Here is a 15923-nt window from a genome sequence, read left to right as displayed (position 1 = left end):
ACAAAACCCACTGAAATGTTGTGATGTAATTAGCCTCCAACTAATTAAAAAAATAAAAATTAAAAAAAAAAATAGACTGGTTCTGGCAAAACACAGAGACGTGGATCAATGGAGCAGAATCGAGAGCCAAACCACGCACAGTCAGTCAGTCTGCAACAGAGGAGGCAAGGGTACACAATGGAGAAAAGACAGCCTCTTTAGCAAGTGATGTTTTGAAAGCTGGATAGCCACATGTAAATCAAAAAAGTTAGAATACGCACACCATACATAAAAATAAACAAAACTAACTTAATGACTTAAACATAAGACAGGACATCACAAAACACTTAGAAGAGCACAGAGGAAAAACACTGACTGATAAATGACAGTAACAGTCTCCCAAGGTAAAAGAAACAAAAGCAAAAATAAATAAAGCACACTTAAAAGTTTTTGCACAGCAAAGGAAACCATAAACAAAATCAAAAAAACAGCCAACAGATTGGGAGAAAACATTTGCAAATGATGGAACCAATGAAGGCTTAATTTCCAAAACATAGAGACAGCTCATAAAACTCAGTAGCAAAAAGACCAAACAACTCAATCAGAAAATGAGCAGAAGACCTAAAGAAACAGTTCTCCAAAGAAGACACACAGATGGCCAATAGGCACATGGAATGCTTTTCTGTATTGCTATTTCTTAAAAAACGCAGATAAAGCTACAATGAGGTATCACCTGTTAGGGAAATTAGATGGAGGAAGTCTTGTTCAGACTTCAGAAACAGGCCTCTCACCTGCTTCTGACCTGCCTGGACACGGCCTGGATTCTCTGCCTGCTTGCAATCACAGCAAGTCAGATGGCACTTTAGACCAAAAGGGGAGTGGGTCTTGGAATTCTTGAGGCCCTGGAGGTCTGGCCAACACTCCAGGGTCCAAGAAGTCTTACGATTCTCAAGGTGAAACAAGCAGCATTGTAAAAGTTAAAGTAAGATCAAAGCTGCATATTTGCACACAAACTGATGATGATATCAGTTTCCAGCCGCGGATTGCAAACAGGAGCCCCCCGGACTGAAACTGGAAGTCTCACCCTTCTGGGGGACGCACCACCTGGGACCCTCTCCCAACAGAGACGCCAGATGGCTATTACTCGGGACCTCCCAGCGCCGTTCACGTGTGCATGTAGGTTGTTGGCCCAATTTGGTGATGTGTATGCTGTTACTTCTCTCTGTTTTTTCTATTTCCTTTCCTTTAATGAATGTATATTGAAATTAAGTCAGATATTCTATAAAAATTGAAATTATTTGTTTGTATGTAACAAGTGATTTTTTTTCTTAATGAATCCTTTGGCCCTAAAGCAAAAGTAAACTGTTCTGCAGAACAATCATCCCACACTGGTCAGAATGCTGTTGTTGTTCTTGTTGTTCAGTCAGAATGGCCATCATCAAACCATTTTAACATAATAAGTGCTGGAACAGATGTGGAGAAGAGGGAACTCTCCCATAGTGTTGGGCAGGACTGTAAATTGCTGCAGCCAATATTTGATCTTACAATCCCATTCCTGGGCATCTGTTCAGAGGAGACTCTAATTCAAAAAGATACACACACTCCAATGTTCATAGCAGCACCACATACAATAACCAAGGTATGGAAGCAATACAAATGTCCATTAACAGCGGCATGGATGAAGAAGACGTGTTACATACAGTGAAATCTTACACGGCTGGGGAGGGAGAGGTGGCATGACTGAGAGAGCAGCGCTGAACACATGCATCACCATATACAGCACAGACAGCCAGGAGGAGCTTGCTTTATGACACGGAGAACCCACGACCGGAGCTCTGTGTCAACTTAGAAGGGGGGATGGGAGGGGGGAGGGAGGGATGCTTGAGAACCAGGGACATGCGTACACCTGTGGCTGATTCATGTGGATGCAAGGCACAAATCAACACGACATTGTAAAATAATTATCCTCCAATTAAAAATAAAATGAAAAAAAAATTTAAATTATGCAAATGAAATCAGAGAATGAGAAATGTTTTAATGGTTAGAAACTACATCTTATGAAATAAAACACAACTTCCTGTTATCTTCTTTTAAAAATATGTGAACATAAATAATTACTGGGTGCAAAAGTGACATGGGGGCGTCAGGGCTGAAAGGAAAATGAAAAAAAGAAGCTAAACTTTTTAAGAGAAAGAAAAAGAAGAGGCAGAAAACATAGACAAACAAATATTGTGTAGCCATTAAAGGAGTGAAATAATGCCATTTGCAGCAGCGCGGATAGACCTAGAGACTATCATACGAAATGAAACGTCAGAAAGAGAAAGACGAGTATCATATGATATCACTTAGATGTGAACCCTAAAAAATGATACAAAGGAACTTCTTTACAAAAGAGGAATAGACTTAGAGACATAGAAAGCACCCAGGAGGATAGCAGGGTAGAGGGGTGACATAAATTAGGAGTTTAGGATTAACATCTATACACTGCTACATATAAAATAGATAAACAACAAGAGCAAACTGTACAGCACAGGGAAATAGTTGATATCTTGCAATAATCTACAATGAGAAGAATCTGAAAATGAATATGTATATATTTACACGTATGTGTACAGTTGATCCACCTGACTGCATACCTGAAACTAACACAACATTGTCAATAAACTATATTTCAGTTTTTTTTAAAGGATTAGCAAAATTAATAGCTATGCTCTTATATAAACTTGGGATGAAAAAGAAATTTCTGAAATAGAACAATGAATCAGAAACTATAAGGGAAAACTATAAAAATTTGACAGTTGATTATGACTGAAAACTCGACTTACCTAAAATAATTTTGAAATACAGTTGATGAAATGGCAAATATAACCACAAAATATTTTTTTTTTTTTGGTTTCTACAGTTTTATTTTTATTTTTATTTTTTTTTAATTTTATTTTATTAGTTGGAGGCCAATTACTTCACAACAAAGTGGCAATGTGGTAAAACCTTTAACATAAAAAGCATAAGCCAATAAGGGGTGGGCATACATATATGTCAAAATCTTTTTCAAATCTGATCTACTAAGGACATGGTCACTTGGGAGTTTGTGAAGGTTAAGAAAGCTAAGAATGTCACCGATAAAGAACGATGTAAGAAGATTCAAAGGAGGCAGTGAAACAACCACTACGTCTGTTTGGTGGAGAAGGAAATGGCAACCCACTCCAGTATTCTTGCCTGCAGAATTCCACCAACAGAGGAGACTCGTGGGCTCTAGTCCATGGAGGTCTTAGAGTCGGACACGACTGAGCGACTAACACACACCTGTGTATAGGGGGGGCCCCTCTGATATCTGTGTCACCCACTCTAGTATCCTCAGAACCCCAGGATCTCCAAAGATGACAATGGAAAACTAGTGAAGTACAACCTAAAGGCCATGGAATTATACATGAGTAATGCTGACTTATTATTACGGAGTAACTAGTTTGGCTTTCCTGTACAGAAATTGATGATTCAAAGCTATATATTGAAGCAGATATCAAATCAATTATTGTTATATGAAAGCATCCTCAAGGGAACAAATTAAATTAGAAGTGCTCTTGGCAAGAATAAGTCAGGCATGTTTAAACCATACTTAATTCCCATGAAGTTCAGTAAATGATTATTTTTGATTCAAACAATTCACTTTCACAAGGTAGTAGGTTTAATAGACATTATCTCATTTTATTCTACATGATCCTTTACCTTCATTTTCCAGGTGAAAAAAAAATCAGAAGGTAACAAAGTTCAAGATCCCATCCTTAAGAAACTGCAGAACTGAAACTCAACACCCATCCATCACCCCAGAACAATACCTGATGTTTACACTACAGATCAATCTTTTCACTGAAGGTTGGAGAACTGGTATAAATGAGAAAGAAAACTTCAGGAAGAACCATAAGTGGAACATATGGATTTGAGAGTGGGGGAAGAGTAGAAAGATGGGAGATCCTGAGGACTATAAACTTTCTTCTGCAAAGGTCCTCCTGGATGCTTCACATGGCTATAGAGACAGCACACAGCCTGCTAGTCTCTCTAAATCTTGCCCTCTCACTTTGACCCAGATGCCCAGAAAGACAGAGTTCTTGCCAAGGTTGAAATTTTGTATTCCTTTTCCAAAGGAATTTTCCAGGTGGGTCCTACTGCTCTCTGAGATGGGAACCTTTAAACCATTATACACTCACAGCCAGAGAGATGCCCACACTGAATATCCTCTTTCATGTGTTACTAAGGGCAGAGTTAGCTGGGAGGGAAGGCAATTAGGGGACAAAACTCCAAGTGCTTGCTCTCTAGAGTCCTGGTTGTCATGGAGGCTTTGTCCCTGCTAACCTCACGCCCTGTGTCACCGTGTCCCTCCTGAGTCAGTTCTCACTGTCCCTTGGGCCCGACATGATCTCATCATCGAAATTCTCTTTTCGTGAAATTGGAGTCCTATGAACTGAAATGGACATGGTGAGCCTCTAGTCCTATACCTATGATTTCCAAGTGAGGATCTGAATATATGGAGCTACAATTTTGCCCAAGATGTCACAGTTAGCTGGAAAAATACTTTGAACACAACAAAATACATACATATGAACAGATTCCTGTTTGCAAAGCAATTTCATTTTATAGACATACACATACCTATATGCGAGCTAAGTCACTTCAGTTCTGTCCTATTCTTTGCAACCCAGTGGACAGTGGCCCACCAAGCGCCTCTGCCTGTGGGGATTCTCCAGGCGAGAATACTGGAATGGGTGACCATGCCCTCCTCCAGGGGATCTTCTTGACCCAGGAACTGACCTGTGTCTCTTTTGTCTCCTGCAGGCGGTTTCTTTACCACTAGCGCTACCTGAGAAGCCCATATACATACGTACATTTTCTCAAATACCTAACCTCACTCAATCAACACCTTGAGAGATGGACATGGCATTATGTCCTTTGCCTAAATGAGAAATTTAAGCAAAAAGGAATACAATAAAACTAATTCATGATGGGGCCATAAATTATCATGGTTAAAGCCACAGGCATTTGTATTGAACAAACTGAGTTGAGTTTTAGCTTTTCTACTTGATGAGGGTGTGACCTCCAGCAAATTAACCTGAGATTTAGTACTATCACCTATAATATAGGACTGATAGATTCAAGTTAGATAATGCTCTTAAATTATTTAGAGTGTGTAGTATGCAGCATGCCTTCTGTTAATAGTAGGTGTAATGGGGACTTCCCTGGGGTCCAGTGGTAAAGAATCAAGCTCCCAATGCATGGTGCATGGGTTCCATCCCTCGTTGTGGAACTTAGATCCTGCCTGCTCCCCCACCTCCTGCAAATAACAGGTATAACTAATATGTTCTAAATTGGAGTTCTTTCCAAAATATGCTGAATTACTAATCATTCACTAAAAATATCTACTTAAGATAATTCTCACAAACATTTTTGGGACTCTTTTGTTTGCTTGTTTTAAATGGAGCTCATCTATCCTGTCATTCCTGGGGATATAGAGATACTTTAGGAGGGCATCATTCTCAGTTTCATCTTCTTCAACTAATCTTACTTCTAGGGAGAAAGAGATGGGTGGGTAATGAGTTTATTATGTGATTTAACTCTTGATAATAGAGACCGAGGTTCCCTGGGTCAGGGATGGTAAAGCTCAGATGATAAAGAATCCGTCTGCAATGCAGGAGACCCAGGTTCGATCCCTAGGCCAGGCAGATCCTCTGGAGAAGGGCATGGTAACCCACTGCAGCATTCTTGCCTGGAGAATCCCGTGGGCAGAGGAGCCTGGCGGGCTACAGTCCATGGGGTCGTAGAGAGGAGGACACGACTGAGAGACAAACACTACTACTCCTCACTGATGCTTCTGACTTCCCTGATAGCTCAGTTTGTAAAGAATCCATCTGGAATGTAAGAGGCCGCAGTTCCATTCCTGGGTTGGGAAGATATGCTGGAGAAGGGAGAGGCTACCCACTCCTGTATTCTTAGGTTTCCTTTATACCTCAGCTGATGAAGAATCTGCTCAAAATATGGGAGACCTGGGCTTGATCCCTGGGTTGGAAAGATCCCCTGGAGAAGGGAGCAGCCACCCACTCCAGTATCCAGGCCTGGAGAACTCCATAGACTGTATAGTCCACGGGGTGGCAAAGAGTCAGACCCACTGAGCCACTTTCACTTTCAATTTGCTGGTAGTTATATAACTTTGTGATAAAAACCAATGATTTAACCATTGAGACTGAACAGATTTTCAAGACGGATTTTAAAACATAAGGCAATCTTGATTCCAGATTGTGCTTCATCCAGTCTGGCATTTCATGTGATGTATGCTGCATATAAATTAAATAAGTAGGGTGACAATAAACAGCCTTGACATACTCCTGCCTCTATTTTGAACCAGTCTGCTGTTTCATGCCTGGTTCTAACTGTTGCTTCTTGACCAGCATACAGGTTTTTCAGGACACAAGTAAGGTGGTCAGGTATTCCACCTCTTTAAGAATTTTCCACAGGTTGTTATTATCCACACAGTCAAAGCCTTCAGTGCAATGAAGCAGAAGTAGATGTTCTTCTGGAATTACTTTGCTTTTCTATGATTCAGTGGATATTTGTAACTTGATCTCTGGATCCTCTGCCCTTTCTAAATCCAGCTTGTACATCTGGAAGTTCTTGGTTCACACACCATTGAATCCTGAAAGTGACGTGAAGTGAAGCTGCTCCGTCGTTGCTGGCATGTGACATGAGTGCAATTGTGCAGTAGCTGAACATTCTTTGGCATTGCCCTTCTTTGGGATTGGAATGAAAACAACCTTTTCCAGTCCTGGGGCCACTGGTGAGTTTTCCATATTTGCTGGCATTTTGAGAAATGCAAATCAAAGCTACAATGAGATATCAGCTCACACTGGTAAGAATGGCCATCATCTAGAAGTTTACAAACAATAAATGCTGGAGAGCATGTGAAAAAAAGGAATGTTTTTGCAGTTTGTGGAAATGTAAATCGATATAGTCACTTTGGAACACCTTCTTTATTTATGCAGTCATTCATTGCTATGAATTTCCCTCTTAAAATGGATTTTTCTACATTTCATCAATTATATGTTATATTTCTACTTCCTTTGTCTCAAGACATTTTTTAAAAATATTCATTATTTATTTATTTTGCTGCGTTGGGTCTTTCTTTTTTTCTGTCATCATATTCTTTTTTTTTTTTTTTTCATTTATTTTTATTAGTTGGAGGCTAATCACTTTACAATATTGTAGTGGGTTTTGTCATACATTGACATGAATCAGCCATGGATTTACATGTGTTCCCCATCCCGATACCCCCTCCCACCTCCCTCTCTACCCGATCCCTCTGGGTCTTCCAAGTGCACCAGGCCCAAGCACTTATCTCATGCATCCCACCTGGGCTGGTAATCTGTTTCACCCTTGATAGTATACTTGTTCCGATGCTGTTCTCTTGAAACATCCCACCCTCGTCTTCTCCCACAGAGTCCAAAAGTCTGTTCTGTACATCTGTGTCTCTTTTTCTGTTTTGCATGTAGGGTTATCATTACCATCTTTCTAAATTCCATATATATGTGTTAGTATGCTGTAATGTTCTTTATCTTTCTGGCTTACTTCACTCTGTATAATGGGCTCCAGTTTCATCCATCTCATTAGAACTGATTCAAATGAAGTCTTTTTAATGGCTGAGTAATATTCCATGATATATATGTACCACAGCTTCCTTATCCATTCGTCTGCTGATGGGCATCTAGGTTACTTTCATGTCTTGGAAGCACTATTATAAACAGTGCTGCGATTAACATTGGGGTGCACGTGTCTCTTTCAATTCTGGTTTCCTCAGTGTGTATGCCCAGAAGTGGAGTTGCTGGGTCATATGGCAGTTCTATTTCCAGTTTTTTAAGAAATCTCCACACTGTTTTCTATAGCGGCTGTACTAGTTTGCATTCCATTCCACTGTTGCATTACCAACAGTGTAAGAGGGTTCCCTTTTCTCCACACCCTCTCCAGCATTTATTGCTTGTAGACTTTTGGATAGCAGCCATCCTCACTGGCATGCAATGGTACCTCATTGTGGTTTTGATTTGCATTTCTTTGATAATGAGTGATGTTGAGCATCTTTTCATGTGTTTGTAAGCCATCTGTATGTCTTCTTTGGAGAAATGTCTGTTTAGATCTTTGGCCCATTTTTTTGATTGGGTCATTTATTTTTCTGGAATTGAGCTTCAGGAGTTGCTTGTATATTTTTCAGATTAATCCTTTGTCTGTTGCTTCGTTTGCTATTATTTACTCCCAATCTGAGGGCTGTCTTTTCACCTTGCTTAACATCTACTTTGTTGTGCAAAAGCTTTTAATTTTCATTAGGTCCCATTTGTTTATTTTTGCTTTTATTTCCAATATTCTGGGAGGTGGGTCATAGAGGATCCTGCTGTGATTTATGTCAGAGAGTGTTTTGACTATGTTCTCCCCTAGGAGTTTTATAGTTTCTGGTCTTACATTTATATCTTTAATTCATTTTGCATTTCTTCTTGTGTATGGTGCTAGAAAGTGTTTTAGTTTCATTCTTTCACAAGTGGTTGACCAGTTTTCCCAGCACCACTTGTTAAAGAGGTTGTCTTTTTTCCATTGTATATCCTTGCCTCCTTTGTCGAAGATAAGGTGTCCATAGGTTCCTGGATTTATCTCTGGGCTTTCTATTCTGTTCCATTGATCTGTATTTCTGTCTTTGTGCCAGTACCATACTGTCTTGATGCATTGGGTCTTATCTGAAGCATGTGGGGTCTTTCATTGCACTCCATGGACTCTAGTTGTGGAGTATGGGCTCAGTCATTGGAGTGTGCAGGCTTAGCTGCTCTGCAGCATGTGGGATCTTAGGTCCTTAACCAGGGATCAAAGTCATGTTCCCTGCATTGCAAGGCAGATTTTTAACCACTGAAACACCAGGGATGTCCCAATTTTTTTTTTTTTTTAATTTTATTTTATTAGTTGGAGGCCAATTACTTCACAACATTTCAGTGGGTTTTGACATACATTGACACGAATCAGCCATTGAGTTACACGTATTTCCCATCCCGATCCCCCCTCCCACCTCCCTCTCCACCCGACTCCTCTGGGTCCTCCCAGTGCACCAGGCCCGAGCACTCGTCTCATGCATCCCACCTGGGCTAGTGATCTGATTCACCATAGATAATATACATGCTGTTCTTTTGAAACATCCCACCCTCACCTTCTCCCACGGAGTTCAAAAGTCTGTTCTGTACTTCTGTGTTTCTTTTTCTGTTTTTCATATAGGGTTATCGTTACCATCTTTCTAAATTCCGTATATATGTGTTAGTATGCTGTAATGTTCTTTATCTTACTGGCTTACTTCACTCTGTATAATGGGCTCCAGTTTCGTCCATCTCATTAGAACTGATTCAAATGAATTCTTTTTAACGGCTGAGTAATATTCCATGGTGTATATGTACCACAGCTTCCTTATCCATTCATCTGCGGATGGGCATCTAGGCTGCTTCCATGTCCTGGCTATTATAAACAGTGCTGCGATGAACATTGGGGTGCACGTGTCTCTTTCAGATCTGGTTTCCTCGGTGTGTATGCCCAGAAGTGGTATTGCTGGGTCATATGGCAGTTCTATTTCCAGTTTTTTAAGAAATCTCCACACTGTTTTCCATAGTGGCTATACTAGTTTGCATTCCCACCAACAGTGTAAGAGGGTTCCCTTTTCTCCACACCCTCTCCAGCATTTATTGCTTGTAGACTTTTGGATAGCAGCCATCCTGACTGGCGTGTAATGGTATCTCATTGTGGTTTTGATTTGCATTTCTCTAATAATGAGTGATGTTGAGCATCTTTTCATGTGTTTGTTAGCCATCTGTATGTCTTCTTTGGAGAAATGTCTGTTTAGTTCTTTGGCCCATTTTTTGATTGGGTCATTTATTTTTCTGGAATTGAGCTTCAGGAGTTGCTTGTATATTTTTGAGATTAGTCCTTTGTCTGTTTCTTCATTTGCTATTATTTTCTCCCAATCTGAGGGCTGTCTTTTCACCTTACTTATAGTTTCCTTTGTAGTGCAAAAGCTTTTAAGTTTCATTAGGTCCCATTTGTTTTTTTTTTTAATTTTGATTTTTATTTCTTCCGTGACCCATCATGCTCAGTAGCATGTTGTTTAACCTCCTCAAATTTGCAAATTTCCAGTATTCTTTTTGCATTTAATTTCTAAATTCACACATTTGTGCCTGGAAAGATGTTTGATATCACTTCAATCTTCGTATATTCCTTGAGACTTGTTTTGTGCCCTAACATACGCTCTATCTCAGAGGATGATTTACATGCGCTTGTAAAGAGAATGTCTTTTCCTTCCTTTGTGCATATGTTCTGTGCCATTTACACATCTCTGTTTTAATGTGTAGCTTATTTCCAATGTTTCATTATTGATATTTTGTCTGGAAGATCTATCCATTGTTAAATTGGGATATTGATTTTCCTTACTATTATTGTAATGCTATCTGCTTCTTCCTTCAAGTCTGTTAATATTTTATTTGTATATTTACATGTTCTTTGCTGAGTTTATATATATTTAAAAATGCTATATCCCTTTGTGAGACTGATCCCTTTATCATTGTATAATGACTTTCTTTGCCTCTTGCAGTACGTTTTGTCTTAAAGTCTAATTTTTCTGAGATAAGTATAGCTTAATCCTGCTCTATTTTGGTTTTTACTTACATGGAATTACTTTTTCCATCCCTTCACTTTCAATCTATTTCAATTTCTTTCAGTTCTTAAAGCTGTAATGACTCTCTTGTAGGTACCTATAGCTGGGCTCAAATTTTTATTTGCGTTCAACACTCATTATGTTTGATCAGAGAATTTTGTATTTATATTTAAATTATATTGACAGATGTGAATATACTATTGCCATTTTGTTTATTTTTCTGTTTTGTAATTCCTTTCTCTCTTCTTCTGCTTTCTTTATAATTTGCTGCTTTGTGCAGTGGTATGCTTGCCTGGAGAATCCCAGGGATGGGGGAGCCTGGTGGTCTGCCATCTATGGGGTCGCACAGAGTTGGACACGACTAAAGGAACTAGCAGCAGCAGCAGCAGCAAGCTTAGATTCATTTCTATTTATCTTTTGTGAGTTTACTATAGTTTGGCTTTGTATTAACCATGAGGCTTACATTAAAGATCTTATCCTTTCTGTATAGAACAGACTTTTGGACTCTATGGGAAAAGGCGAGGGTGGGATGATCTGAGAAAATAGAATCGAAACATGTATATTATCAAGTGTGAAACAGATTGCCAGTCCAGGTTGGATGCATAAGACAAGTGCTCAGGGCTGGTGCACTGGGATGACCCAGAGGCATGGGATGGGGAGGTATGTGGCAGAGGGGTTAAAGATGGGGAACACATGTAAATCCATGGCTGATTCATGTCAATACATGGCAATAGTGGCAAAAGCCACTACAATATTGTAAAGTAATTAGCCTCCAACTAATAAAAATAAATGGAAAAATTAAAATAAAGATCTTATCCTAAAACAGTCTGTTTTAACATGAAAACAACTTAATATTCAAATGCATACATGAATAATTTTTTACCTTTCTCTCTCACATTTTACTTTTGTGATGTAATAATTTACATTATTTTATCTTGTTTGTCCATTAACAAATTATTGGAGTGTTAGTTATGTTTACCTCTTTGGAGTTTTAATCTTCACACCAGATTAATAAGTGATATAGCAACATGGCTACTCTAGCATATTCAGAATTCAACATTATTTATTCTTACCAGAGAGATTTATATTTTTATATGTGTTGTGTTGCTAATTAATGACCTTTTATTTCTGATTGAAAAAGTCCCTTTAACATTTGTTGTAAACTCAGTCTAGTGTAAAATCCTCAGATTTGTTTTCCTGAAAACCTACCTCTCGTTCCTTCAATCCTGAAGGGCAACTTATCCAGGTAGAGTACTGTTGGTTGGCAAAGTTTTCTTTCAGCACTTTGAATATATACTGCCACTGCCTTGGGCTGAAACAGCCTAGTGAAAAAGGCACTGATAGCCTTAAGGAAGTTCTCTTCTTTGTAGCAAGTTGATTTTCTCTTGCAGCTTTAAGATTATCTCCTTCTCTTTACCTTTTGACATTTCATCTGTGATATGCTCGGTTTGGTTCTCTTTGTATTCAAATCACTAATCATCAGGGAAATGTAAATTAAAGCCACAATGATGCATCACCTCACAAAGGTTAGAATGGCAATCATTAAGAAAAAGAGAGAGCACAGGTGTTGGTAAGGATGGGGCAATAAGAGGATGCTTGTACACTGTGGGTGTGGATATGAAAATGGGGCTCAGCTGCTACAGAAAACATTATGGAGATTCCTCAAAAATTAAGAATAGATCTACCATATGATCCAGCAATCTCACTTATGGGTATATATCCAATGGAAATAAAAATAGGATATCAAAAAGATATGTAATTCCATATTTACTGCCACATTAATCACAAAGTCAAAATATGCAAACAACCTAAGTGTTCATCAACAGATCATTCAATAAAGAAGACGTGATATGTACAAACAACAGAAAAATATTCAGCTTTGATAAGAGCAGGGGAATTGAAGAAGTGAATTTAGAGGGCAAAGACTTGCAATTAGAGGATGAATAAATTCTGGAGGTCTAATGCACAGCATAGTGATTTTAATCAGCACTGTATTGTCAACATGTAGCAGATGTCTCTCTTCTACTGAAGACTTCATAGACTATTAGAAACAGATTTTGCATACACTCTTACACATTTTTAAAGAGCAATGCTTAAGAAAATGTACCTGTTTGGATGGGGGTGGAGTGGGCACATATCCTTTATTTATATTGCACTATTTCTTTGGCATGGGGTAGCCCTAATTATACTCTTGCAAAAGTTCAACAGATCCCCTTCTCTCAGTCAAAGTCATGTGTGAACTAATGGAAAATTGTACCAGGGCTTCAAATACCTTTTCACTTACAGTTGTTACTTAAGTAGGATAGTTCATGGAACCATTGGCATTGAGACCCTAAAACAGCATGAAGAACCCAATGACTCTCTAAGGATAAAATATAAAATAATGACACAGTTCAGTCAGTTTGTTAAAGTCTGGGAGATCTGGAAACTCAACAGTCGGGAAAACTTGTTCTTTATAACCAGACCATGGGACCAAAAATTTACATCCTGCTTCTGAAGACACAAATTGGCTAGAGCTGATAACCCTGCTTATCCCACAAACTATTTTCTTTCTTGCCCCTTGAGGTTTGAGGTTTCCAGGAACATATCAGCATTTAAGTACTTCTAACCATGCCATCTTGATGATTATATTACCTGCATACAACCATAAATTTCTAGCACATGACACGTTGAACACAGACAACAGAGAGGAATGTATATTCATTTTACCATATTGGCTCTTATTCTGCAACATTGAATATTTGGTAACTTTATTATTGCCATGAATTCTCACACAATTCTCATCACATCAAATATGATCAGATGCTTGAAATAGCGGGAATTATTTTGACAGTATGTTCCCACTAGCTATGTCAACCAGGGGTAAAATTTCCAGACTTATGAGGGAGGGAAAGAGGGGCTTGACTTCCATAATATCAGCAATTGCTACTGACTGTGACATGGATTTTGAATATCATCCCCATCAGAAATTTCCACTGGACACTAGATGCAAAGCATTACATCAGAATCATAAGTTAGCAGCTCTGAATGGGCCACACACTGCATTCCACCTCTCTTTATTTATCAGATCATGTCCTCCTATTTAGACTACAACAGTGTTCTTGCCTGGAGAATCCCAGGGACGGGGCAGCCTGGTGGGCTTCAATCTATGGGGTCGCACAGAGTCAGACATGACTGAAACGACTTAGCAGCAGCAGCAGCGGTGGACCTAGAATGTTATCAGTACCTTATTAGATAATAAGCACTGAAAAAGGTGTTTCTCAAACATTAGCTGTATCGGACTCGTCTTCCAGGAAGGCACAACTAGGCCAACTGTATACTTGTTTCTGTCCAAAGACACATCCTCTCTGTGTGTCCATTCTCATTCCAGCCAGAAACACAGAATGGACATGAAGACCACCATGCCTGGATTATGCTGTATCAGAATATTTGGGGGACAAGGTTTACACAATCCTGGGGCCTCTGTCAGGGGTATCTCTCCTTTAGGGTCAGAAGCCTGTCAGCAGCAGAAAACAAGCAACAGGTTCTAAATCTTGATGTTTCACAAATAATTCAGTTCAGTTCAGTCGCTCAGTTGTCTCCGGCTCTTTGCAACCCCATGAACCGCAGCATGCCAGGCCTCCCTGTCCAACACCAACTCCCGGAGCTCAATAATTGTTAAGAGATTAATAAATGATGAGGTCACACCACATGGAAGATAAAAACAATGGGTCTCTAGGACTCAAAGATATGTGTTTGTGTAGTTTGATTCAGTTGTTGGTCCACTTTGGCATATTATCTGCGACAAATTAAGTCTTGTGAAAGGCAGAATGGACTTTGTTGCTGTCCATTCATATAAATATTATTGAGGGATAAGGTAGGTCATTCTAACAAGACAAATCCATCAGAAATCTCAATCTGTGACCTCAGCAACACCCTCTCTTCTTTTGCAACCTTTTCAAGGCATCTTTGATTTCTTTGTTCCTTAGACTGTAAATCAAAGGATTCAACATGGGAATCACCACCGTATAGAAGAGTGATGCAAACCTGTCAAAGCTGGAGGAACCACCAGAGGTGGAACTCAAATAGACAAACGTACCTGAAGTATAGAAGAGAGTGACTGCTGTCAGGTGGGAAGCACAGGTGTTGAAAGCCTTGGACCTGCCGCTTGCTGTCGTGATCTTCATGATAGAGATGACAATGTAGACATAGGATATCATGATAACTAAGGCATTTATTATCCCAAAGATTATTGTTGATATGGCAGTGAAGAGTTGTGCAAAAAAAGTGTCAGTGCAGGACAGAACTAACAGCTGGGGCATGTCACAGAAGAAGTGGTTGATGACATTAGGCCCACAGAAGTGGAGCTGGAGCATTGCACACAATTGGGACATAGAGCCAGAGAGTCCAGCCAAGTAGGATCCCAGCACCATCCGACCGCAGAGAGCGGGCGACATGACTGAGGAATAGAGGAGTGGGTTACAAATGGCAGCATATCGGTCATAAGCCATGGCGGTCATGAGGCAAGACTCACTCAGCCCCATGGTGGAAAACACAAAGTACTGAACAACACAACCCACGTAGGTGATCATTTTCCGCTCCTGAAAGAAGTCGTAGAGCATCTTAGGGGCTGTGGAGGTCACATAGCAGATATCTATGAAGGACAGGTTACTGAGAAAGAAGTACATGGGGGTGTGGAGGTGGGAGTCCATTCTTATTAAGATGAGGAGGGACAGGTTCCACGTCAGGGTCAAAATGTATATCACCAGGAATAGGACAAAGAGTACTACTATGATTCTGGGAAAATCTGAGAATCCCAAGAGGATAAAATGCATGGTCTTTGTAATATTTCCTCCCTCGATCATTGGTTTGTACTCCTAAAATCAGAAAAGAGACAAGAGAATGCATCGCTGGCTCAGGTGACATGATGGCATCACAGACACATATGCCGTGTTTTTCTTCCATTGAGCACTGGATAAAAGGAAATGCTCCACTACCCTGGAGAAAAGATCTCAGCTTTTCATCTTGAATCGTCAGGAAGTGCCTCCTCAGGGTTTCAGGTTCTCAGTTATCTCATGAGCTCTCATGATAATTAAAGGATATATTTTAAAAGTTGAAAACTTTTTTAAAAAGCAATACAAATCTTGTGATTACTATATATAAGGAAGAGATCATTGATTAAAATGCTGAGTTTTTCAAAGACCTCTAATAATGTATAACTGTTGCTTAAAAATAATATAGCATAACTGGTACCATG

At 39.5% G+C, this 15923-nt stretch overlaps 1 protein-coding gene across 1 annotated transcript; it reads right to left on the bottom strand.

The window, feature by feature from the left end:
• Positions 1–14592: 14592 nt before the first annotated feature.
• LOC136175077 (olfactory receptor 5AN1-like) lies at positions 14593–15531 on the bottom strand. Its single transcript, XM_065945391.1, has one exon. The coding sequence runs from the start codon at positions 15529–15531 to the stop codon at positions 14593–14595; it is 939 nt and encodes a 312-aa protein (XP_065801463.1).
• Between the last annotated feature and the right edge of the window lie 392 nt (positions 15532–15923).

This window comes from Muntiacus reevesi, chromosome 9 (genome assembly GCF_963930625.1).
Source record: "Muntiacus reevesi chromosome 9, mMunRee1.1, whole genome shotgun sequence".
In the NCBI taxonomy this organism is placed as follows: Eukaryota; Metazoa; Chordata; class Mammalia; order Artiodactyla; family Cervidae; genus Muntiacus; species Muntiacus reevesi.
Note: the sequence above shows the minus strand (reverse complement) of the source record. Positions and strands in the feature narration are given on the sequence as shown.

Coding starts and splice junctions, on each gene's coding strand:
- LOC136175077 (XM_065945391.1), bottom strand. CDS start 15,531: ATGATCGAGGGAGGAAATATTACAAAGACCATGCATTTTATCCTCTTG.